Source organism: Tetrao urogallus (genome assembly GCF_951394365.1).
Source record: "Tetrao urogallus genome assembly, chromosome: 7".
Classification (NCBI taxonomy): domain Eukaryota; kingdom Metazoa; phylum Chordata; class Aves; order Galliformes; family Phasianidae; genus Tetrao; species Tetrao urogallus.
In genome coordinates, this window is record NC_136820.1 from 27,698,118 (window position 1) to 27,723,258 (window position 25,141).

At 36.4% G+C, this 25,141-nt stretch overlaps 1 protein-coding gene across 1 annotated transcript in view; it reads left to right on the forward strand.

Moving 5' to 3' along the window:
- Positions 1-25,141, forward strand: part of SLC25A13 (solute carrier family 25 member 13) — a gene marked incomplete at both ends in the record, with an annotated part of 93,310 nt that overhangs the window by 54,634 nt on the left and 13,535 nt on the right. Inside the window, 6 exons of the mRNA XM_079538132.1 lie at positions 36-120; positions 2,012-2,096; positions 2,545-2,703; positions 8,737-8,789; positions 9,781-9,861; positions 22,054-22,194. Of these exons, the coding sequence (XP_079394258.1) occupies positions 36-120; positions 2,012-2,096; positions 2,545-2,703; positions 8,737-8,789; positions 9,781-9,861; positions 22,054-22,194 (604 nt within the window). The remainder of the gene's footprint in view (positions 1-35; positions 121-2,011; positions 2,097-2,544; positions 2,704-8,736; positions 8,790-9,780; positions 9,862-22,053; positions 22,195-25,141) is intronic.

Genomic DNA, 25,141 nt, shown 5'->3' on the forward strand with positions numbered 1-25,141 from the left:
TCCTAGCAGTTGCTAAGCTGAATTAATTTCCTCAGGCGTATGACATTAGCTGACATTGAAAGAATTGCTCCTCTGGAGGAAGGAACGTTGCCCTACAACCTGGCTGAGGCTCAGAGACAGGTAAGAAGAGGAACCAGTAAGACGCTATTATGTATTGTGTTCTGGTTCCAGTGTTAGAGAGAGAGCCCACATCCTTCTGTGTTCTCAGATTACTGAGTTACTCTACAGTATCTGTGAGGTGTATCTTCTTGTTAGAATTCAGTTTTTAAGGTGCATCATGCCTTTTTTTTCTCATCTCTGTGCCCATTTCTCTTGGGATGCATTTTGACTGGTTAAATGTAATTTACTTTGGAAAGATAAAAATATATGAGTGTAATCCAGCCATTCAGTAAATATTAGATGTATACCTAATTAAATTGTTTATGTTTCATGATTCTGTTGCTCTCTGTTCTTTTTAATGAGGAAAGACGTCCTGCTTGAGTATCGATAGTAAATTCAGCATTTAGCATATTAAATGGCAACCCTTGTTCTGAAAATGCACACAGGTTCAAGGTTTCAGAGTATCCTCTGCTTTGCTCAATGCTCTGCTGAGTATGAAAATAGGAGGGATTATGTTTAGCATACCATCAGTTTAAGTAAAATCATAAATATTCACTATATAACCAAAGCCCGAAGGATATTGACTTTCTCCTGGTGGTCTAACAAAATGAACTTTTGTTCTGTTAGAGGCAAAATGAAACAGGAATGTTCTTTAAATATCAAACTTACTGAGCTTTTAGTTTTTCATGTCATTGTAGCATATGTTATATTTTTCAATGATACAAGTTTCTATACAGATAGATTTAAAACTAACCATCTCTGTTTCTCTCTTTCTCTGTCTCTATTTTAAGACAGTCTTGACTTTGTGTCTTGTGAAACCGTGGGGTTTTTTTTGTTGGTTTTTTTCCTACTCTGGGTCTGTGTGGAGACGCCAGTTTGACCACAATGGGTTGATGCAAGCTACATTTTTAGGGCTACCAGGCTGTAAGCCAGGCCTGTGTGTGTATGTGTATACACATGCATCTCCTTTGCTTCTCTTTCTTCTTCTCCTCCTTCCCCTACACTTGGACAACCTCACTGCGACTCTAAGACGGTATCTAGCATGGCGGTTTTTTGTGAGTTTGAGCGGTGACTAAATGTTGACTATGCTGGGTGAATTCAGATGAGTAGACTTGTAAAAATTGACCATCTATTCCTAGAAGACTCCTAAAGGATTTAAAAGCTTGGTCTGAATATCAAGTAACATAAGTTACAATAGGTGGCAGTAAAATGCAATTGTGAAAGGGAAAACTTCTTCCATTTTTGCTTTGGGGACGCTGTCTCTTAGTATCATAATAAAGTAGGATTATAAAACTGTTATTGTAGGAGATGTGAGGCCTCTGTATAATTTTGTTACACTCATTATTTTCCTTCATTAGCTAGTGATTTTAAATTTCAAGCACTTCTGAAATTTGCTTTTCATTATGTTGAATCTGAACTCATGGACTGTGAGCAAATGAAATTGTAGGTGCTTTATGGTGTGCTTTATGGAGTGCTTTATGGAATCTCACTGTCCTTTAGCAAATGCTTGCATATGTGCTTTGATAGCCTGAGAAATAATAGGGATATCTATTTTTTCCATGCTAGAAAGAAATTCCAAACTGGAGCTGCTTGTAGCTGTAGAAAATTCATGACATAAGGCATAATGTGTGCCCTCTTATGTATGAATTTGAGTTCTTGATTTTGGAGTTGTATAATTTCTTGTACCATCAGTCTTTCTTGTTTTTTCTATCCCAAACTGAAGAGGCTATGCTATATGATGCTTGGAAATGTGTGGATAAGACATTTTATTATAAAGACAAATTCTCCAGTGCATTCTGGGATTTCTACTAAGTATTGGTAGACTTTCTGATCCTGAGATATTCTCTTGAGAAATGCAATACTCTGATTATTTTACTTTTCCTCCCTTTTATTTTTCATCCTGTCTTGACAGAAAGCTCCAGGTGATGTGTCTCGACCAGTCCTCATCCAGATTGCAGAATCAGCGTACAGGTTTGCCCTTGGTTCAGTTGCTGGAGGTTAGTCATGGCTGAGCAAAGGAGTATTCGTCTTCACTGTTTTTCATTTTGTACTTTTTCCCCTTTCCCACTTCCCCTTCTTTGTGGAAGACTTTCCCATCTTTTCCTTGAAATCCCTTTCTAATTAATGTCACGACTATAAGATGGCAGTGGAAGAGGTCATCTGGTCTACAGTAGTTTTGGAATTTATGAGCAATTGGAGTTTGCTGGTGGTATTTCTACTTAATTTGTCACCAAAGCAGTTTCAGAAGAATCAGGTTAATAATGAAATAGCGTCAAGAAATGCTTTTGGTTGAAATTATATGTGGTAGTTAGTTGTATCCAGAACATGATATTGAGAAAAAAGATACATCTGAGCACTGAGATATATATGTGGAGGATGATAGTTGCAATCAAACACCACAAATGCAAAATCATTGTTTTCATATAGCTTGATTTTTATTTGCAGCTGTTGGAGCCACTGCAGTCTACCCAATTGATTTGGTAAAAACTCGTATGCAAAACCAGCGCTCTACAGGATCTTTTGTGGGAGAACTTATGTATAAAAACAGCTTTGATTGCTTCAAGAAAGTGCTTCGCTATGAAGGTTTCTTTGGGCTTTATAGAGGTAAGTTTGAAAGGTGGCATATACTATTAGTATATGAAGAATTCAGGAAAACTGAATTTTTAAGCTAATTTTGTTAATACTTCAGTTTTGTCTGATTTGTACTTTTTCTTTATTTATACTCTTGCATTAATTTGCATTCCCTTTCTAGCTGAACGGTTGTGAACTTGTTGATAACTAAAACCTCACTGTAATGAGAACACTTCTGTGGGATCTTTTCATCTGCAACAGGGCAAGAATTGCAATTTCCTGTAGCAAAAAGTATATCTTTAGTCAAGTTTTCATCTCCTTAGCAGTCCTTAGCATCAAGAAAATTTTGTTTGCTAAGAAGTTAAGACAAATCATCCTCTGTTTGTTTTTGTTTTAACGTCCTTTCTCATCTATTGTCTTTCTATTAAAAGCATCTGTAGAGAAAATATAGTCCCTTGTTATTAACTAGATCTCCTGTTTGATATTTTATATGACAAATCAGGTCTCTCCAAATCATTTCCATGTGCTTCACTGATCATTGGAAATTGATGAAGTTTTATGTATACCTCTTCCAAACTTGTCAGTGTTGAGTCAGCCAGAGAGATGAGCTGGGATCAACTTAGCTTACTATATGTAACCATTACTCCCAAGCTGTGAAATTAATTGTTCCATTCTCCCTCTACTGTAAATGGACAAAGTTCTGAAAGCTCATTTGCTCTGTCTGAGGTCTAAATCATCCTCATTTTGGACATTTTAAATAAGTACCTGCAGTCAGATGACAGTTGTTTGTTGTTTTTTTGTTGTTTGTTTGTTTGTTTTAATTTTCCCCTTGTCACAATTATGCCATCAATGATGTAAGTCAGGTAGTTAAAAGAATCATTAACTACTTCATAAGACTAGTTCTTCTCTGTCAAAGAGATAAATTGACTTATACTTCTACTATCTGAATTATTGAAGATGTTTCTCTCCCATCTGTGATGTTTGTTGGGGTGGATTTGAAATTTGCATTATTTATTTCATTTTTAGCAATCTAGCTTAAAAACTCCTTTTAGGCTTTTGAAAATAAGATGTATATAATAAAGAAAGCAAATTTCTAAAAACAGTTGAGTCAGGAATGAGGAGTGGAAGATGTCAGTAAAGCGTATTAGGGTCTGATAAAGCTATATGCACCTGAAAAGCAACAGTAACAACAACAAAAAACACTAACAGTTTTACAAGACAAAGTGTAAAACAACACTAAAAGTATGTCTTGTGGTGCACTGACACTCTATGAGGTATGATCTCAGTTGCTGTAAGTTGGCTTCTACTCGAAATACAAACTTTGTGATTATTTTAGCACAACTGGAAACAGGAAGAGTCTGTTACTATTAAATGTGATTAAGGCAGTTTTTTTTAGTAGGCTTAGTAATTTAATAAGGAGTATTGACAGGGTTTCTATTTTGTAAGGGTTTATAGCAGTCGTGATCATAAAAGAAAAAAAATACAGCAAAAGAACAGAATATATTCCCTGTAAATGTATTCCATCTTCCATTATCTTGAAAGAATAAACTTGTAGAATTCCACAAGTCTTCACTCCTGTCATATATAAATTCTGAGGTATAGTGACTTTTTGCCTGGAAAAAAAAATCAGAAATGTCAAAAGGTGGATTTTGACTCCATTTGTTTGTCATATTTTTAAAATGATTTTTCATTGCCAAATTCAGTCAACTTTTGAAGTTTCCATCTGCACTGCTGATCTTTCCATTCTCTGTCCCCTTTACTACTTTTCAGTCTTCCCAGGAGTACTGAATAGTGAAATCCCAGACCAAACACCATTTTGGTACAACTGAACTTCTAAACCTTGGGCAATAATCTCATTTCTGGATTATATAGGAGAAATTGTGCAATAGAAAAGAACACCATTTCAGAAGCTGAGACCTGCATTTGTGCACATTTGCTACCTAAAGGGCAGCCTGATTTAACTTCTCTTTTAAAAGAGTAAAGTGGTGAAGGAGCCTTAAGAGATGTGACACGTTCTCTGTGCATTCCCATAATTGCCTGATTTCCATTACATGATTTTTGAGGAGATCACACTGGGGAAGGTTGAGCAGGCAAGTACAGAACGAAGGTTTCCAATTAAGCTTGAAAGGGCAAGAAAATTTAAATAAACATTTTATAGATAGATCAGTGTATTTACCCAATGTCATGCAGTAAAGTTAAGGTAAGAGTCATCTAATTCTGGTCTTAAATGTTTTGCTGGGTAAGACAAACTAGTAAACCACTCTTGCTGCTCACTGGTACTCTTTCTTACACGGTGTTACTTTTTATTTTTTTTTAATCCTGCTGGAGAAGGGAGCAGTATCTGATAGAATTCTCCTACTACTTAACAGAACAGTAATGCAAGACTTTATTTTAGAACAACAAAAAACATGTAAAGATTTGTAGTGGTGGTCTGTTTGCCATACCACACTGCAAGAAAGCAAGCAGGAGTTACAAATCCTTCTCTGAACCGAGCCATTTCAAAGGATATTTTTAATACAAGATGCGTAGTTCCATCCAATAAAGTGAATTGATGTATTTCCTTATATTGCTATTTTATTCCAAACTTGAAAAGGGCAAAACCACCATGTTCTAAACCACTGTCTCAGATAAGGATAAATTACACCATCTTGTGGATGTAAAGAGAGCATGGAATTCTAAGGATAACCAACCCACTTCTACTGAGAAGATGCTTCAATTTTAAAAGGCAAATATGATACAAACCTCCGTAGGGTCTTTAATTTTTTAGTATCTACTACTTGAATGCTTGAATGAATGAGTGTTGTTAGGCACTTTTTTTTTTCCTGAGATAAAATTTTTGTCTGTCTCTTTCTCAGCATGGCTTAAAACAATTCTCACCTTAGATATCTATAATTTAATGTTGTGGTTACACTTGTATCTGAAATATGTACTCCGAAATTCACAGGTATTTATATACATGCAAATATAAGAAGGGATTGGAATCTCTGATCAGTCAACATCTCTTCCAATTGATGAAATCATTTATATTTCTTAATAATATTTTAATTGCATGTTCACCCTAATGAGTCACAGAATGTTTAACAGTCTGAACCAGTGAGATTAAGAGATTATTTCATCTACTCTAGATGGAATTTCTATGGGAAATTTAAGTACCAATAAAATGCAGCTCACTGAATTGTTCAGTAGTCATGCATGTTAGTTAATGCACTTTACCTAGAGACTGAGAAAAGGGCTGTAGAAGACTCTGTTATCTATGGTTATTAGCTATTGAGAAATGTGTTAGTTTCATTTCTTCAGACGGTGCTTCTAACACTGCACTGACTACAGATGCCTTCTAATCTTAGATTTTAAAATTCATTCATTCATTCATCATCCAATTTAATTATTATTGATGGACTTTCATGGAAGTGATACAAGGCCATGGCAATACTTTCCTTTAGAATTTGCAGTGAAGTACCATTTTTGTAGAATGGAAGTGCAAGCAAATATTGTAATGTTTTGTCACAGCACAAAATATTCCTGAAAGAAAAACCTAGTTTGCAGTCTCATTAAACTGTGTTTAAATGTCAACTGGAAATTAATTGCCTAATTTCTTGCACGAATCCTGTAATAGGAAAATTTGGCATTATTCCGTTCACACTTCTACACTGCGTGCCAAAATAGTTTCAAATATTTAACCTACACTGAGAAGTTGCTTCATACAGTGGGTTTTTCTAACGTGATGGGAAAATCTCATCCATTACACAGTGTGAAACTGAAGTTTCACTGTTAGAAGACTGAAGAATGCTTTGGCCAAGTAAGATTTCTGCTCAGTACCGTCACCACAAATGGGTTGGATGAGCTTTTGTGTGTGTATTGTTTGGCTGTATTTAGGCTGTTTTCAAAAAGTAACTTGTACGATCTTGCAAACTCTGAATGCAGTTTCTGATGTTCTGTCTCACGCATAACTTCACCTTTCCAGAGAGTCACTGTGTGATGATGTGTCAGATATGAAGTAGTGTGTGGTAATTGCTACACAAGAGTTTTGGATATATGAAAATGGGTTGTATAATCTGTTTGCTGTATGCTATACTAGCAGGCTGCCTATGTGCAAAATGTTATTCTGTAATAAAAGCATACATTCTTCAAGACACTGTCAGATAATTCTAACCCTGTCCTACATCTGTGCATGTGTCATATTGCTGAGCTGTTAATGCATAGTAATACTGAAAGATCCCCAGCACGTGAAGATAACCCCAAGAGAAAAATAGCGTTTTCATGTGTGTCGCTTGATATGCTTTCCTTCTTCCAAAACTTACCATCTTTATCATGCTCTGAACTCTTTCAACAGTGTTTCAGAGCTCCCGTCAAAAGGGTAAATAATAACAAGAATTTAGTTAGGATAATTGGACCACAAATGTACCACTCTGAAATAGCTTTGTTACATAGGTATAGAAGCAAGCAGAGTCCCTCTTCCTCCCTATGCAGCTGGCAAAAGCATCTTTTTAATCACTGAAGATATAAATTCATTAGACAAAATGTCTGTACAAAGCCACGTAAGTCCTACAGATGTAAATTTAGATTAATATAAGATTTACAAAGATAATTTGGTCTGCATAAAGTTAAAGCTGTAAAGATATCCTGTACAATGTATATCCTAGTCTTTTATTCGTAGTGCTGCAGAAAATGTAACATTTAATTACACAATTTTGACTTAATGTTTTTTTCAGTGAAGTCACCTAATGCAACTAAAACTGACTCAGAAATTCAAATTGTGAAATGTAAAGCAAAATCTCTTATTTTGAGGAACTGTACACAAACTTAGTACTACTGCATTCTTTTGTTCAAGTATTTAGCCTTACAATTGTGGTTTTCCACGAATCTCGGATAAATTGTAGGTGTATGTGTATACCAGAAATCAATCATTCTTTCCAACAGTTTAAAAACAAAAATCCCAATACTGCTAGTGCAAAATTTTAAAGGCATTAGTTTATAAACATGACTGACTTTTTGGCTACCACAAGCCAAACGGTGCTATCCTCTGCCATCTTTTACTTGCTAAGATTATCACTGATAGCCAATAAAGCTGATAAATGGTACCAGGATGGAAGAATACAACATTGCGTGTTCATTTATCTCTTTCTTATTCTGATTTTTAGGTCTCTGGGGAAATGCTTTTCTGCAAGTGAGCTCTTAGAAGTGGGATGTTAGTTGTTGTCTCTTTCTCCAACATATTTGGAGAACTGTAAATGTCAGACTCTGTAGAAAGTACCCAGAGGTGCTGTCTAGGATTCTAAAGCAATGGGGTCTGCATCTAGCCTGTGTGATGTGAAGAGTGCCCTTGGCAACGCTTGCAACACTGTTCTAGCCCCAGGCTTATTTGCAAAGCTCTGTGTGTTTTGAGGTTGTGTAGCCCAAACAAGATGCTGTCTGTTCACTTCAGGCAAGTGAAATGAGAAGTTAGGTTCTTGCTTTCAGTTCTATACTGCATCACTTCCAACAAAATAAATTCCATACCTGGGAAGAAGGTAGCATAATTTGTTCTATGAACTGGTGAGTTAGCTGGGCAGTATGCTCAAGAATGCAGTCGTACATGGTCAAATGTTTTACATTATTTTGATTCCTGTCCCCTTGGGTTCTACCTTCTAACGCCATTGTTTTTGTTGCCAGAAGAAAAAGTTCTGCGGTCATGATTTTTGAAATAGATATATCTTGTATCTTCCAGAATTTATTAGAAAGTCTTCACACATTTTCGTGTGGAGATGCAGAAAATAAATGTAAGTATAGGACGGATACTGAAACATAGTTGGCAGATCTGTGTTGGTGCTTAAGTGTAACGTGAGCTAATATCACGGATTTAAGAAAGCTAAAGTAACTATAGTATATGTAGGAAGTTACTGTGACTTGAAGTGGTAGCACAGAGTTTGTTCTCAAAATGGAATGTTTAAGTACTCTCATTAAATATAATAACACAAAATTGCTGTAAAAATTGCCCGCTTCTAGGTGGTGATCTCTACATACATTTGTTGATTTGTTTAGTTAATACCAAGTTACTGATGCACTGAATTCTCTTTCTCTACCTTACAGGTCTGTTACCACAGCTATTAGGAGTAGCACCAGAGAAGGCCATAAAACTCACTGTAAGTTTGCAAATGGATTATTCTTGCACTTCCTCACATTTTAAAGTCCATCTAATTACAGTTAGCTTGTTAAGGATTTTTATTCTTTATGTGTCAGCTAGTTGATAAAGTGCATTCCATCGTTTTTGCTTGATAGAAACTTAATTGCACAAAGCAACTGTTTATATCTCACTTGTGAATGCTGCAAGTGGCATGCAAGTCACATGTTTCTAAGCGTATTTTAAGAATCTCACTGAAAACTTATTTTTGGATTGGCTCCAAAATATAACAAGCTTATTCAACTTCTTCATCTGTCTGCTTGTTTGTAACTAGTGCAGGGCTTTGGTTTCACCTCTTAGCAAGAATGAGTAATTATTTATTGAGATTGGAGGGCTTTTGTTTCTGTTTCTTCACGTAGTTCCTGTATGTTTAATTTTTGCACTACAGGAGATAATTTGGAGTGAAGTGTTAATAAAAAAGGAACTTGTTTGCGTGCCTTTTTTCCTAAATGTCTGTCTTCTGTAATTTTGTTATTTCTTGAATGATTTGAAAACACTGAAGAATTCTCATTATAGGCCGATCTTAATGCAATGGTTATTCACAAAAGCTAGTAGAATGCATTTTAAAATGTGAAAGATACTTACTGCTGTTAAGTGAATTACTATTGCATTAAAACTTATTACTGAACGTTCTGATATTTGTTTAGAACTATACTTCAATTTGCAAATGTTGTGAATATTTTAAAATCTTAAATGAGTTTATCACTAAGTTTTGATAATTATTATTTTATTTAATTACCAATTGTTATCATTTTTCTCCGATGATTCAAAACTGAATGTTGCAAATCTTTGTTGGGAAGAAAATAATGGTCAATTTTAATATATCATATAAAATCTAAGATTTGTTTAGTATCTTTTAACTGCATGGATGTATTTGCATTTTTAGTTGCAAAAAAAGAGCATTTTCCCCAACCTTGTGATTTATTGGCTTTCATCAATGTTTGTTTTTTAAGGTTAATGATTTTGTGAGAGATAAGTTTATGAGTAAAGATGGCTCCGTCCCACTGGCTGCAGAAATTCTTGCTGGTGGCTGTGTAAGTATCTTTAATTTCCTTAATTTGAGCTACATGAAAGTATGGTGTGTAAGATTACCTTTGTGGACTAAGGCTTCTGTTTAACCACAGATCCGGTTCAAGAGCAGACTCTACTAGAGCATCTCAGTTCTTTCCTAGATAGGCCAGCCACTCTTGATGAAAGGGTAAATGTATCTGTGCATCATGCCTGTAACTGCACTGTATAATTCTCACAGCTTAGTTTGTTTCCTTAATACAGAATCTGTCTTCGTGAGTGTTGGCTGTAGCTTATGGCCTAAAGAGGATTCATGCTAACCTTTCCAGAAATTAATAATTAGCTACTACTTTGTGGCACCCACTCTGCCACGTCACTTCTTTCTTGATGTGTTATTGCGCCCACTAATTTTCACTTTTTGCAGCAGTACTGGCTGTTTGAAATGGCAAAAACTACTCATGCTTCCTTGAGTTCACAGCAGACGTAGGCTGTCTAATGTTAACTCAGTACATAATGCGTTCCTGAATGTAGGCTGCACTTAAAATCCACTATGTTTTTAAGATTGTTTTCCTTGCAGTGAGTGGTATCTTAATGAACAAGTGGTATATTCCTGGGTAAATGATTATACTTCACATTTTGGTCTAGTTCTGTCTGTTCATGTTACAGCTTACTTTACCTGGTGTATTGATTTTGTTCTAGCAAATGTAAATACGTTAAGTAAAAGGAATCGTTATTCAGAGACCAGTGCACTTTCCAGATAAAGAACAGTGTTTATTTAAGCTGGCTTTGATCACCAGGGCATAGCAATGGTGGTATATTTTCAATCTATCTTTGTTTCTGCTGTCATAAGACAGATGAGGTCACATTTTCAAGCAGCTTCTACCCATGTTGAAAACTGCATTGAGCAGCAACTTAAAAACGAATTCGTGCATCTCAGCCTCAGTCGGTGCAGAGATCCATTCTGTGTGTGCTCACAGGGAGCATACTACGGATTATCTCAGCCTGGGGTGCAGTGGCTTGATGCCTCATGGGCTGAGAAGCTCTGGCTTTCTGTAGTTCTCAGGAGATGGGGCAGGATTTGGCTGCTGTCTCACTGCGCCCTGTTTGATCACTGACCTGTTGTAGACTGCCAGGTAGGATCCCCTTGTTCTGTAACTCTAGTAGCATTCAGGGGAGAAAAAAAAAAGAAGGGGGGGGGAGAAGAATGTGGGGCTCTGGAGTCCTAAATAGAAAGCATGCTGTAAGTGAAGGGAAAATGCAATAAACTACTTGCGGAGTAAAAAGTATTTGCCCCTTACACTAATAAAACATCTTATGAACATAGCAGCCATAGAAACTCAGCAAAATTTTCATTTAAAATGTCATTTATTCTGGAGTTTTTATTTTTACAGACTGCTGTGAATTTTTTAATGCAGTAGAAAAAGCACTCTTTACAGAGACCTGTCATTCATCGGCAAGCTTTTTGCCAGCAGTTCATCATCAACCAGGGATCTGCTTTCAGAGATAGGTGGCTTGAGATGTATTTTAAACGTGCTGTAACTGTTGGCTCGTTGCACTTGGAATTCGAAATACATATGAAGAACGGGATGCTGCATGAGGTTCTAGCAGCAGACGTGCGGTGGCAGAATGCCCTGAGTTTCCTTTTAACTGTGAAGTGCTCCTTTTAACTTAAGGGCATAGTCTGGTGCCAGGCAGATAGGTTGCAACTTGTCTCAGCTGCAGGTGGTCTTTGTTTTTTTGTAATTTTAAACCGAATTCAGCCTAGTAACACAGACTGTCATTACAAGTGGTGCCTAGCTTTTCGAGGAAAAGAGATGGGTTTTCCTTTCATGATATAAACATATGCATAAAATGTGAAATGCCAAAGGCAGGTCTCTCCTAGAAGTTCGAATGTTGGACTGGCCCAACCTTTTGTCCCAATTTCAGTTCGTGTGAAACTTGTGCTTTCAGTGGAAGCAGCAAGGACATTGCTGAATGCTTTTGAAAATTTTTGGTCTTGGATTTTACCTCGTTTGAAAGCGTAGCAATCCTTTATAAGGGAGGCAAGGAGAGTGGAGAGTATGATGTGTTACAGTCTAAAAAGGGGCAGCCAGCTAAGAGGTGTTGTATGAAAAGAAACCTGCCCTACCACCTTTCCACTCTCCACATTTAGTTTTCAGCTGTGATTGTGTTACAAACACTGAGATTACATTTTCCTTTCTCCGTGCTTGTATTTCCCTGGAGCCCATTCATTGCTTACGCGAGGGTTTTGTGCTGGAAATCGTGGTAGATTTCAGTGCTTTAAATACCAGCCCCACGAGTTCGTTACAGCATTAATTCCTAAGAAAGGGAGGACCAAGCAGATTCTTGGGTGTTTCTGGCTGTTCAGTAACACAAAGGGCTTTGAAGGGGTCAGTATCACCTGAGCAGCTCCACTCTGCTGTTCGTCCAACCATTGCCAGGCGTTGACTTTTAAGTCCCTAAGGAGCTCGCTTTGCATCATAATTACTGAGAATTAGTACACATGGCTGACTTTTGCACTTGTAACTAAAGCTGATTGTTTCATTGAACAAGTCTTTTTCTGTTTTGTAAACTGTTTTCTCTGCTGAAAAAAAAAAAAAAAAGAAGAAAAGAAGAAAATAGATCTTTTACTCCGTGACCTGGTGGCACTTAGTTCAGTAAGCAGTGTGTTTCTTAGCTTATTATGTGAAGATGAAAGTGATAGATTGTCTGAATATTTTTTTTTTTTTAGACCTCCAAGAATGCAATTAAAAAAGACAACCCTGGTGTTTTTATACAGAATCTTAAGGAGGATTTCTGTGTGAATAGTTGCTTCAAAATTTCCATCTCCAGTGTAGGAATTTGTCTTAGTGACTCTAGTGTTTGCTACCTATGAAAATATATGGAAAGACTTGCTCAGTGCCTGACACCTACCATGAATGCAGGCCTCTGCTGCGTAGTTAGGACTCATCCAAATCCTATATAGCTCTTAACATTACTAGAATAGTGAAGAGCTCCAGTTCTAAAATGTAGCATAATGATATCATAGAGCTATGATCTGCTAAGCATCTAAACTACAAATCTGACTTGGCCTCCTCAAAAGAAAAAGTGCAAAAATATGTTAGGTTTGATTTCAGCTGATACTGGCTGTAACTTCCCTTCAGGAAAAAGGATGAGTTTGAGGAATCACTAAATTCAGCTTGAAATCTCTTCATTTACAGTGACGATAATCTTGTAGTTTATATAAGTCTTTGTTTTCCATGATCTTTAATTTATATATTGAAGTAAAGAATAATCACCACTCCTACTGATTTTTTTATTACTTGCTTCTTTTAAACCTAATTTCCTGAAAAATGTCATTAAAAACAAACTGATTTTTTTTTTTTTAATACAGTGCTGATTATTATTCCTATTTTGGGGTTATATTAGCAGATTAAAAGCTCTTTAAAAGTGGCACAGAGATTATTTTGGTTTTTTTTAACTGTTGCCACTTAGTTACTGCTAAGCTTTCAGATGAAACAATAATTTTACTTATTTCCATAAATATGAAGCAGTTCCACATTTAACTGAAAAATATGGTTTGTCTCTGGAATTGTCAGTGGAAGAAATGTGAAGATTCAAAATAGAGTGCTTAGAAAATACACACAAAATATTAAGAAAGATGAAGGAAGTACTGTAGCACGGCTGAAAAGAAACAGCTTTTCAATATATGTGGACTTGTCTGCATATAGCAGTACAATTATAGAGGTAAATCAGAGGCCTGATGTTCTACAAGAAAAGGGAAAAACATTTTGCTTTGTAACCTTTCCTCCTACTCTCCCTCCTCTTTCCAAGTGCACAGTCTTTTTCTTCCCAGCTGCTCAGTGTGCACTCACTATTAGCCAGTTTAAGTCCTGTAGCACAGTACAATTACAGACCCCGTACAGATCTGCTTTTATTTAAGCTGTCAAGGCAATTATAGGCATATTTCTAGAGACTTTATAGCAATCACAATAAAGTTAAAACATAATGGATCTGCTTGGGCAACCTCAACTCTGCCATGGAACATAAAAATTAGATATGATTAAGATGGGGTTCATCTAGAAAGAGCAAAAACCTGTCCAGAACTGATTTTTATAAAGGAATATGATGTCAAATTCCAGATGAATTGTGTCCCTTAACCAGTCCAGTGCAAGTGGTTTTATTAAGCTATTCACAGCATTTGTTTTATGTTTCAGAGAGTAATAAAGATAAGTCTACATCTGAGCTGCATTTTTCTCTGTCGAATTTTACTAGAGGCAGAGAGATGGACCATGATTCTCAGATCACTTACAGAAATTCAGACATTGCTAAGTTGTGTCTGAAGGTATCAATCTTTTTTTTTCATTATTCAGAAACCTAAATCTGACAAAATTCTCTTCGATTTGGCAAGGGACTCTGAGCTATGGATAAAAATGAAACTGAGCGTTAAGGAGGCAGGGGGGCGGAATCTCTGTATGTATATCTGAAAAAAAGAATTACAAACTGCTATTGCAGAGACCAGTTTTGGTATACCTTATTGAGATAGTTAAGTAATAATGGTCTTCTTTATGATTGCTCGTATTAGCTTTGAAAGCAAATGGCATATGTTTCTTGTATTCTTAGCAGATTTACTCTAAGAAGTCCATTCTCCCTGTAGCCAGAGACCAGAAGTTCCATTTCACTTTAAAGGGCAGTTGTACATACACGTATAAAAGCCCAACAGTCACATTTCTTGCCTATGGAAAGGTTCAGAGGGCTCCAAAAACTATTCTTTTTCTTGATGAAAATTAAAACTTACTACATGGAATTTATTTTGTTAAATAAATGAATTAGATTTCAAGTATATTTAATTAATGTAATGGAACAAAATACACTGAGTATAGTGTAATTCATTAGATATTGAAACGTATGCTTTTCTCCTCTAAGCTACTAATTGCAGTTGTTTGTAGCATACTGGTTCTGACCAATGTTAAACTTCTGGTTGAAAAAAAATAATAGAGCAGTTCAATATGGGCTTAAATATAACTTCACTTTTGCATACCTATTCTGTTTCAACACTGCTCTGTTTTAAGTGTCTGCAGTTAAATTTCAGCTAATTTTTATTTTAGAGCCTTACAGTGAAGCTGGGGAAGGCAGCCTATGGTAACACGATAACCCTTCCAAGAGGTTTTTACCAAAGGGTGGGGATGTTCCTGGTGTAGGGTTCCTGCTTTTCTGTGACCTCACCCCACATTTCCTTGCAGGTTTGGATGTTTTAAAAATAGTTTTACTGAATCTTTTCCCCAGTCATACCTGCTTAAACTGGCTTTTCCTGAAAACAGTCAGAAGTGGCATGGAACGTGATTTCACTCCACTGAATTTTCCTTTTAGATTAGTTCATTTAATTTTATTTTTTTTCTAAAATTATTTTCCCATTACAAAATAGAGGTACTTTCCTCTTTACCTTCCCCCTTCCTCTTCCTTTTCACTTCCCTTCTTCCTCAAGAAAATAAAAATAGAGAGGGACCAGGATGAAGGATGGAAGTGGATTTGTACAAACTCTTAAACTAGATGGAGTTTGTAGGTTTATGTTGATATGTGTCAGATTGCAGAACAGATCAGTTCTATCCACTAAAAAGACGATTTTTTACAAGAAGTATAGCACATGTTTTCCTTTTTTTTTCTTTCCTGTATTAGAAGTATTGACCAAAAGTTTACATGGAGATGCATTTTAGCTTAAAACATTATTGTTTTGATAATTGTATTTTATGAGGCATTCATTTCTCCTGTAATCACTTCTTTTAAAAGCAGTAAAATATTGTAGTGTTTAACTGTGCAGGTCAAAAAAAAAAAAAAAAAAGGAAAAAAGAAAAAAAGAAAACCTCAAACTAAATTGGGAATTAAAGTCTAGCTTTCTGTGAGAAAAAGGAAGATATTTATGATGTCACAGTAATTTATGATGTGACCAAGAAATAATGGGTCACAATTTTAATATAGCTACCATGCTGTAAGACTTGAAAGGTCTGTAAATCATTAAATGATTCCACAACTAGTCAAAATAGACAAGTAGAGCAGACAGAGCCAAATGTTAACATATTTGACAGGTCTGTAGCTTAATTGCTTTTATAATGCCAATCAAGAAGGCTCCACTTTGATTTTTTTTGGCTAGGCTTCTAAGAACTGGATTACCTATAACATAGAAAATATAGAATCTGCAATTTTTTTTTTTCCCCCTGAGCAGAGTTGGTCTGTGCTTATAAAGAAACCATGCTCCTGTTAGTTTCTGTGTAGGCAGGTTATTAATAAGCTATTTCTGGAAATTCTCACAAGTTGTATCTGAATTTTGCTTATCTATATGAAGCAGTAGTAGGGATGCACTTCTGTTCAGGCTAATAGCAATCCTATTTATGAGCATTTTAAGTGAATGTTTGAAGGGGCTTGCTTTGCATTTTATGTACATGTGGCCATTAACAAGACTTGGTGATTACAGCTCTATTTGCTGTTTGTGCAGTACAAGCTTAGACCTCAGCCAGGCCAAGAGAAGTCTGTCCTGGGAAGACAAAAATTAGCTGGGGAAAAACACAGTTATGCCTGAGCAGCATGAAAGCTGTTTCTGTGCTAGCCTGGTCTGGGTAGTGAAAAGCAGATGATTGAGGGCTGAGGAAATCTCCTCATGATCTGAAGAAAAGGTATTTACTATATGAACTCCCATTGCTAAAGAGCATTATCAGAACTCTGTATAGATAGGGCTGCAGATGAGAGGACACAAAATAGCACAAGATGGCTTGTCTGGGTTTTTGAAGCCTGGCTTTATCTGAAGAAATGTAACACAGAACCAACCTTTTGAGAACCCAGTGTGATTTACCCTTGACACAGAGTGCCACATAATTAAGGTTTTCACCTTTGAAATATATAAGAAAAACAGTCACTTTGGACAGCTGTCTGTTACTCGGCATCTCTTCTGGTAACAGTGAACTGCATAGTGAAACCACATATGCAGCCACTCAACACAATTCGTCTCACACTTTTGTGACCTCAGGGCATGTGAACACCAAGACTCTCACAGGTAGTTTGGAGCCCTATGGTGGTACTCTGTAAATCTTGCTCTTCTGATGTGATTGCTCTTCTACATGTGATTTTGTGGCACATCATTTAATATTTATGTGCATTACTTGCCTCTTGTACAGTGAGGGTGGTGATACTTCCATTCTTCAATCCTTTCAGTACATTCAAGATTTATATTGTTTACTTTTAAAAAAAAAAAAATGTTTGTATAATGCTTAGTACTTTCAGAGCTTTGACTTAAATTAGGATTAGTATACACTAGCAAATGCACAGGGAAACAGGTGGCAAGGAGTAATATCCTGGGACTGAGTGCAGTAGCCCATATGACTGAATATGGTACGTAGTTGACTACAAATTTTGAATCTTGTACCACGTGGTTGTCTTGTAAATCAAATGAGTAAGCAAAGCATTGCAGGCAATTTCTTTTGCAGACGCTGACTCTGGATAATTGCATAATACTGTGCTTATGTATTTTAATGGTCGCCATAATTGCTGTCCCTGGGTGATATTGTTGGAAATATTAACACTCTAATAGCAGTAGTAATCCTTTTATTTATCCATAAGCTTAGAAGCTGATATGTGACGAGTTAGGTACAGAAAATCTAGGATAACCCTAAATGCTCTTAGCTGAAAACAGGAAAAACCTAATGGCTTGAAGCTAGTAAATAAGGTTAATTAGAGGTGCTGGAAGAGCTGATGATCAATAGTGATGAAAAGAGAAGAATCACAACCTAATACTTTCTTTTGGGATGGAAAATACAGAATTTTCTTTGTGAATTACAAGCTGTATTCTTTTCAGAATGTACACTGAAGCTTTCAAATGCAGATTTGAAAGCCTTTGGAGAGTTAGGTCTGGTGTACTCTTTTCTTATCTAGTCTCATAAGGGCACAGAATGCACTTAGATGAAAAAGAACAAGGATTCCTTGCCTTATTGTAATGAAGGATGTGAAAATCTGTTTATTTGCCAGTAAAGTTTATTACAAGATTATTTGAATACGTGAAGAAATAGAAAACATTCCAACTTCTTAAACTGGAGTAGTGTTAAGCTAGCAGCTGTTATTAAATTTTTTTTTGTACAGAATGGATTGTATTTCTCCATCGACAGAAAAAAAAATACCACAACTATTTCTGCTTCTCCCTGCTGTTCTGTAAAATAGGAAAGAAGAGGGAGGAATGTGATAGGCATTACTGTATGACTGTACAAGGCTATACCGCCATCGAGAGGTGCTGGGTGATATACCAAGTGCAGAGTTGAACAACTGCAAAAGTGGGGAGAAAAAAAAATAAAAAAAAAATTCACATGTGCACATCTAGCCCTCCTTGTGTTAAAACACAATTAGCATTTTGTAGGCATGCCGATTTCTAGTGATCTGTGTATGAGGAGTTCATGGATGGTGCAGGTATTGATTTTCTTGCTTTATATCATACAAAACCGTAAGTGCTTGTGATTAGGTCAAATGAGAAATACTTTTAGAATTATATGAGCCCTTTGTGGGACCTTTCAGATAATTAAGCTCTTGGTATTCACTCCTATAAATGAGCCAACGTTCCCGTTTTTATTTAATCACATCATAATAACTGGAAAGTAGTAAATGTGCTTTTCCAATCAGATCATTTGTTTATTTAAAAAAGAAATACGATTGGAAGAGGAGATAAAGAATTCAGAGTTGAGGGTATTCAGTGTAAAAAAAATTGATGTTACTGCTAACTATCTATACTCAAGAGTTTGTAAAAGTTATCCCATCATGATTTTTATGACACTTAATGGAGAAATCATTAGGTTTGAGCAACCTGAGCTTAAACTGTGTTTATTCTGGCCAAGAAAATAGTTTCCAAGTTCTTACCTTTGGGAACATATTTTACAATAATTTTTAAATGAGGTGCACTTTTAACTATGAAAGGTGCCAAACAAGAAGTTAATGTTCTTCAACTTTTTGCCAAATAAAATGAGCAGGCTGATAACACTGATCATGTTTTGTATGTCTTTTCCACAACAGTTTATACCAGCACCTTGAAGAGGGAAAATAAATAAATAAATGAATAAATAAATAATGAGATTCTTTCATTACATTCACTATGTAAAAACTCAGAAGACAGGAACAATGCTATTGTGATTCAAGCTACTGATTTAGAGATCAGGATATCTGGAGACTGTTACTAGTTGCTTGTTTGAGCTTGGGAGACACACACACAGGGCATACAATTAACCTCCTTACCTCAAATCCCCTTCTTGTAAAACTAGAGCCTTTGTGCTTCCCTTACAGGAGCACTGGGAGGAAATAGCCATTAATATTTATGAGACACTTGCATACTGTGATGATGAATAACGCAATAGGAGTTACCGGTACTAGACAAGCAAGAAATCATTTCATTAGACAATATAGTAGCCATCTCCAGTTTGCTTCCCCTCCCTTTTGAGAATAGGGAGCTGCAGTTGCCAGCACGGATGATTAAATAACAGGGTGATAAAAGCTCCCCACGAGGTGACTGTGCTTGTTACCACTGGAAGTGCCTGTGCACTGGCTGATATCAAACCATCCTTCGTTTCCATCGCAGGGTAGGCAGGTGGTGGGGTACTGCTGAGACCTACTACAATAGGTCCTACCAAGACCTTCTGTCAGGTATTGTCTGGCCTGTCACCTTCAATTACTCATCATTTGGTGTTTGGTGTGTATCTTCCATCAAATTCAGAGAATGACAAAGGTTGTGCAAAGAGTTCTGGAGTAGTACCTAAATGGTTTTGCAGAAGAACTTCAATGGAAATTTCCTATGTCTTTTGTTAGAGGAACTGCTTGGGCAACAAAACCAGTAGAATTCACATCAGCTGTTTTAGTGTTTTTGGTAATGCCTGGTGCGTACAGGTCTCAGTGCTTTAAATATTTGAATACAGTGAGCCTGATTGTATGAGGTGGGTAAGTAATAGCATCCCCATTTTTCAAATAGCAAGCTGAAACAGGGAGTCTTGTGTGATTTACCCAGAGCCACAAACATGTAACACTCCCAAGTATTGCCACAGCCAGGCTGGACGTGCAAATGTAAGCATTTGTATGTGCTAGCACTTTAAATACTTCCCACTCGTTAGAATTCAGAAATTATTTGCCTTTATTCTCTATTAAAAACAGGTCTGTTTCAGTTTCCTTTCTCTAAATATGGCATTCACTTATAAACATTTTATAGATTTTTAAATTACTCAATGTTTTGGTACATTAATAATCATCAATTAAACTTAATTTTGTTGTCATCTTATGAGTATTGATATGGTTTTCCTGTAGTGAAAATTAAAGAAACACTTCCCATGGAGTCATGGTACAATGTAATGCAAGAATATCACACTGAGAGAAAGCAATTTATTTGTGCTAACATACAGCAGTTAATATGAGTTTTTAAATTAATGTATTTTAGAGGAATGACTCTAGCAAACTTGCAAATGAATATTAGCACCTTGCAATTGGGATTTTATCATTTTAAGAATGAAAAATGTGTGATGGCAGTGTGGGAACACTTAATGTTTGTAATAATAAACCAAACTGTTTGTCACATAGGAATTTATAATTCATCAGAAAGACCCATCCAATGTTTGCTTTGATTTTGAGACTTTGCTAGATGAGTACACAAATAAAAGAGAATGTCTTTTTTTTTTTCCTTTTTTTTTTTTTTGAGTGCTAACTTAATATGTTTTAAGTGCAAACCTGAAATCAGAGTATGTGCCAAATAATTTATCATCCTAATTTCTGATGGCAATAGGAATAGCAATTTTATATGTACCAGGATTCTGGTTTGGTAAATGCAGTTAAATTAAATTATGCCAATTTGAAAGTCAAAACCAGTTGAGTTACACAAGAGCATGCTTTTTCTGGTCAAAATAGGAAACATTTGGGATATTTGGGGGGTTATGTAAAGACTTTAATTTGTAACCACACTGTGTATGCTCAGTCTAAGTGGTAGACAAGAATAGTTGTTTGTGCGATTTGCCATTTCTTCAGCACATTATTTAAACCATATTACTGTGCATATTTTTTATTTTGAATGATAGCTGATCTGAGCTATGATTAATTCTTTTAACATTTGGATAATTTAAAAAAGATGTGCACATAGTGTTTACATACTAGACATGGCTAGATGGAAGTGCTTTTAAATACAATTTATTTTAGTCATTGCCTTCTAGAAAAAAAATTGTTTTGTTGTGGGGAGGGTTGTCCTTTGCATAGTCTGTTGTTTCAGAGCCTCGAAAAGAGCGTAGCTGCTGGGCTGTGTAATTAAGAAATTAACAGAAGTTAGAATGACGCTGTTGAATTTTGGCCAAATGGAGCTCAAATGAGTATTTCTAAATTCACTTAGCTTGTGTCATGTAACCTTTTTTTTCTCGTTTCAAATTTAAGCTTGGGATCTGTTGGTGTGCCAAAATGGTAATGCCTCGTGTCACCTGTTGTGAATGAGATGAATTTCAATAGAACTGGCGCAGTCTAAAATGCTTGCTACCACTGTGGTTTAGATCTGACTAGCTTACAAGATGAGTTCAGTGGTACCTTACCAACAAATACAGACCGACACTTAAGCAGTTCTTGATGAATGGAATCCTTCAGGCTTTAGACCTTTGTTACTTGGTGCACAAGTAATGATGTGGAGCTCAGACTCTTGAATCAAGCAGCATTTAGGACTCTGAAGCTAGTATTTCAGTGGGGCTTTAGAAGAGTAAAAGATGTCTGCAGTTCTGGTTTCTGGAATCCATGCATTCTTTGTTTTGTGAACTTGTGCCAAAATTGAATAAGCTTCTGCCAGACTTCTACTCCTCAGTAGTATGTTTTCACAAAGTACCAGCATGATCTTCTCAATTTCTTTGCTTGGTTACTCTTTTGCTCTGTTACTTGCTTTATGATGTTCTTGGCTTGTCAGTATTTTGTGAATTGATGTTGGTGAATACGTTCTTGCAGCAGGAGTTGAGGCAGAGTGTTTGATGTACCGCAGTGTCCTGCAGTGGCTGACCTGCTTCCTTTCTGTTTCCTGACCATTCATCTCATGTGGGGTAGATTTCTTGCCTTGGGAGCTGCAGCTTATTAACTAATATTAAAATTCACATCTGCTAATGGCTGAACTGACGGCAGCAAGATTAAAAACATATTCTCTTATATGTAGCAGGACATATGTTGCAAATAATTTAACGAGTTAACATACTGCCTTTTACTTTTAATTTCAGGCTGGAGGTTCTCAAGTGATCTTTACCAACCCACTAGAAATTGTCAAGATTCGACTACAGGTGGCTGGAGAAATTACTACTGGCCCTCGTGTTAGTGCCCTCACTGTACTACGGGACTTAGGCTTCTTTGGTCTCTACAAGGTACCTTTTTTTATACGTAAATGAAAAGCAAATTGTGAATATTTCAGATCAGAAGATTATTTCATTGTTCTTAAAAACTTTTGAGAATGAACATAGTTGTACTTCTTTTTCATTGTTTATTATGTGGTATTATATCTTCATTTTTTGCTCCTGATTAAGGGGAGACACTACCTCGTGATTTAAGTATATGGCCATTGTGAATCTTAGTAAAATTTCTTTCCTCTTTTCAGCAGATCTGGCTGTAAGTATTGTTGATTAAGGATTAGTTTATGTTTCCTGGTGTAAAGATAGTTATTTTTCATCTGCTTTCATTACAGAGAGCTTACAGTTGTGGAGCTGTGCTTTTGCTTTTCTGTGTTTGATTCAGCAACTTTCCCAGCTAAATTAACTTAATTAACTTTGCCATTGTTAATCTGGTGATGGGAGTTAATTATAGCAGAATAACTAGTGAGGAAATATGGATGGTGTGAGCCCAGTGTGAAAGTAAATTCCTACAGCAAACTCCCCCTTGCTATTTTAGAAACACATTTCCACGAGTAATACTGGAAAATACACTTCTATGAGTGTACGGTGCAAACTCTACTATTCTGCTTTCTCTGTTACTGTTCTCACATATATGTGCATAAATATCTAGAAATAAAGTTGGATTTAATGTTAGACTGATATACACACACAGACTGCAGAAGGGTTAAAAACATCTTTGTTGAATCTTAACAGGGTGTATGCTGCAAATAATCGGAAGGGCAGACATACTACCCTCCACCTTCAGATGAGGTGGACAAGATATGGAGGGCTATGAAAGGTCTTGGAATACTTTGAAATACCCATTATGCTCAGAACAAAAATTAATAAATTCCATACACCAGAGCACCGTATTTCGTAGCCTGCTCTCCAGGAGAAAGCTTCATGCTGTCTTTTTGTCCCGGTCTTTGTAGTGCAGCAGGCAGTATTCTTCCGTTTTTTATTTACAGCAATGAAACTGTAAACTGAAGATGTTTCGATAACACCAAATGAGCCCCATCCCCCTTCTCAACAATATTTAAATGTCACCCACATTTTTCACCAGCAATCCTTTTAAATCGTTCTTTTAACATTACAAAGAGGAAGCCTGCCCGGGAGGAGATGTATGTATGCTTTGGCCTGGTGAGAAGTAGCAGATCTGAATAGGATTTAATGGGGAGTCGTTTTTCCCTTTAAATCGACTTGCTAATTTTTTAGGTGTTTTACTGAAGCTGATGCTATTGTGTAAACGCCTAATAAATGACATTATGGTGTTGATTCGGGTGAGCATTTACAACTGAACAGTCTGCATCCCTGAGGCTGTGCAGGAATGGAGGGCAGCTACTGACTTGTGCTTGAACTGTTATAAATAAAACACTACGTGAGAAAGAATGAGCAGCTGATTTACTACAGCTAGTGTTTATTCATTTGTTTTTCCTGATAACCTTCTATTGGTTGCTCAGGAGCGTTTGCTGTATTTTTTCCACTTTTAAACGGCATTAATGTCTTAAGTCGTATTATGGCTTATTTGTGATTTCTGAAGTACGTACTTTGGGACTGTTTGCAAGGAGTGCACCTTCTGAACATGAGCTGTTACAGATCAGATGTGCACTGGGACAGACACTGTTCTTTAATCCTAAACCACACGGTTTCACTGGGTCGTTCATTAAGTCCCTTCACCTCCTCCTCTTAAAAAAAAATAAAATAGCAACCCATAAGGGTTTTCACTTTTTCATTCTTCTGTCTCTGTTTCTGAATCTTTCCCAAGCTCTGTTCCTTGTGGTTCGTGAGATCTGTATTTGTCTTCTCCAAAAAACAGCCTGAGCAAACAAAAACAGAAAAGAGAAATAGAGAGAACTGAATTACGTTGATAAATTTGGAAAGCTTGTGCTGTTAACTAGTCAGTTAGCTTTACGACTGAAACAGAAATGAGGGTTTTGTGTCTGTCTCACCGCTTCTCATGTGAACTCTTAATGCGGTCTGAACTTTCTTTTGCATCCTAGGGCTTTCAGTGTAGCTCTTTTGCATCCTTGTGAAGGATGTCTGATGCCTCAAATGTATTTATTTTAGTTGAACTTAAGAAGCATCCATGGCTATTACTGTGGAAGGACAAGAACTGATAACTGCTTTACAAAATAGTTTGTTTTGTGAGTCTTGAACTTTGTTATGTGTGGGCCTTTGTGTAAATATTCCAGGTGTTTAAACACTTCTGTATGTTAGTAGTGATTTAGGACCAACTGATTCACTTAGTTTTGCAAGTGTTGAAAGCAAATTCTAGACTTTTCATTTCAGGATTTTTCATTTGAAACAGATGCTTTTTAATTACGTCTCTCTCTTTTTTTTTTTTTTTTTTTAATACAGTCCAAAATTTAATTGTAAGTGGTCAATAACAGGGTTTTGTCTATTTTTTTTTTCTTCCTTTTTTTTCTTTTTCTTCTGTTTGGTATAAATCTGGTTGTGGGTTTTTTGTTTTTTTTTTTTTGTTTTGTTTTGTTTTTCCTCCTGTGATTGGTGCAGAGAAAGCAAAAGTAACAAGAATTAAGTATTCCATCAGCTTGGTTTATTTCAAGTGCATTCTGTTCTTTTTGGATCTGACCTGTTAGAAATTCTTGTAAAACTGCCCTCAGAAGGGTTGGCTGCAGTTTTCTACAGCAGTTTCCACCACTGCTCAGTGTCAGCATGAGAAAGTGACTGTCCAACGATTCACTTCTGATGTCTGCATTGGTAGCCATTAACAAGCATCAGTAGAGCTGAGTCCTGAGAGGAGGCCATTGGATGGGATGGTACAAGAAGCTGTGCAGCAACAGGATCCTCTGTTGCTTGCAGAATCTTTTTCAAGGTCTTGCTTTGAGGTGGAACAGAAAGGGATTCTCTCAGCCTGATAGTTGCCTGCTGAAATGCATAGAAAGCCAAAATTGTTGACTTTACTGTATTGCCAGCAGTGGAA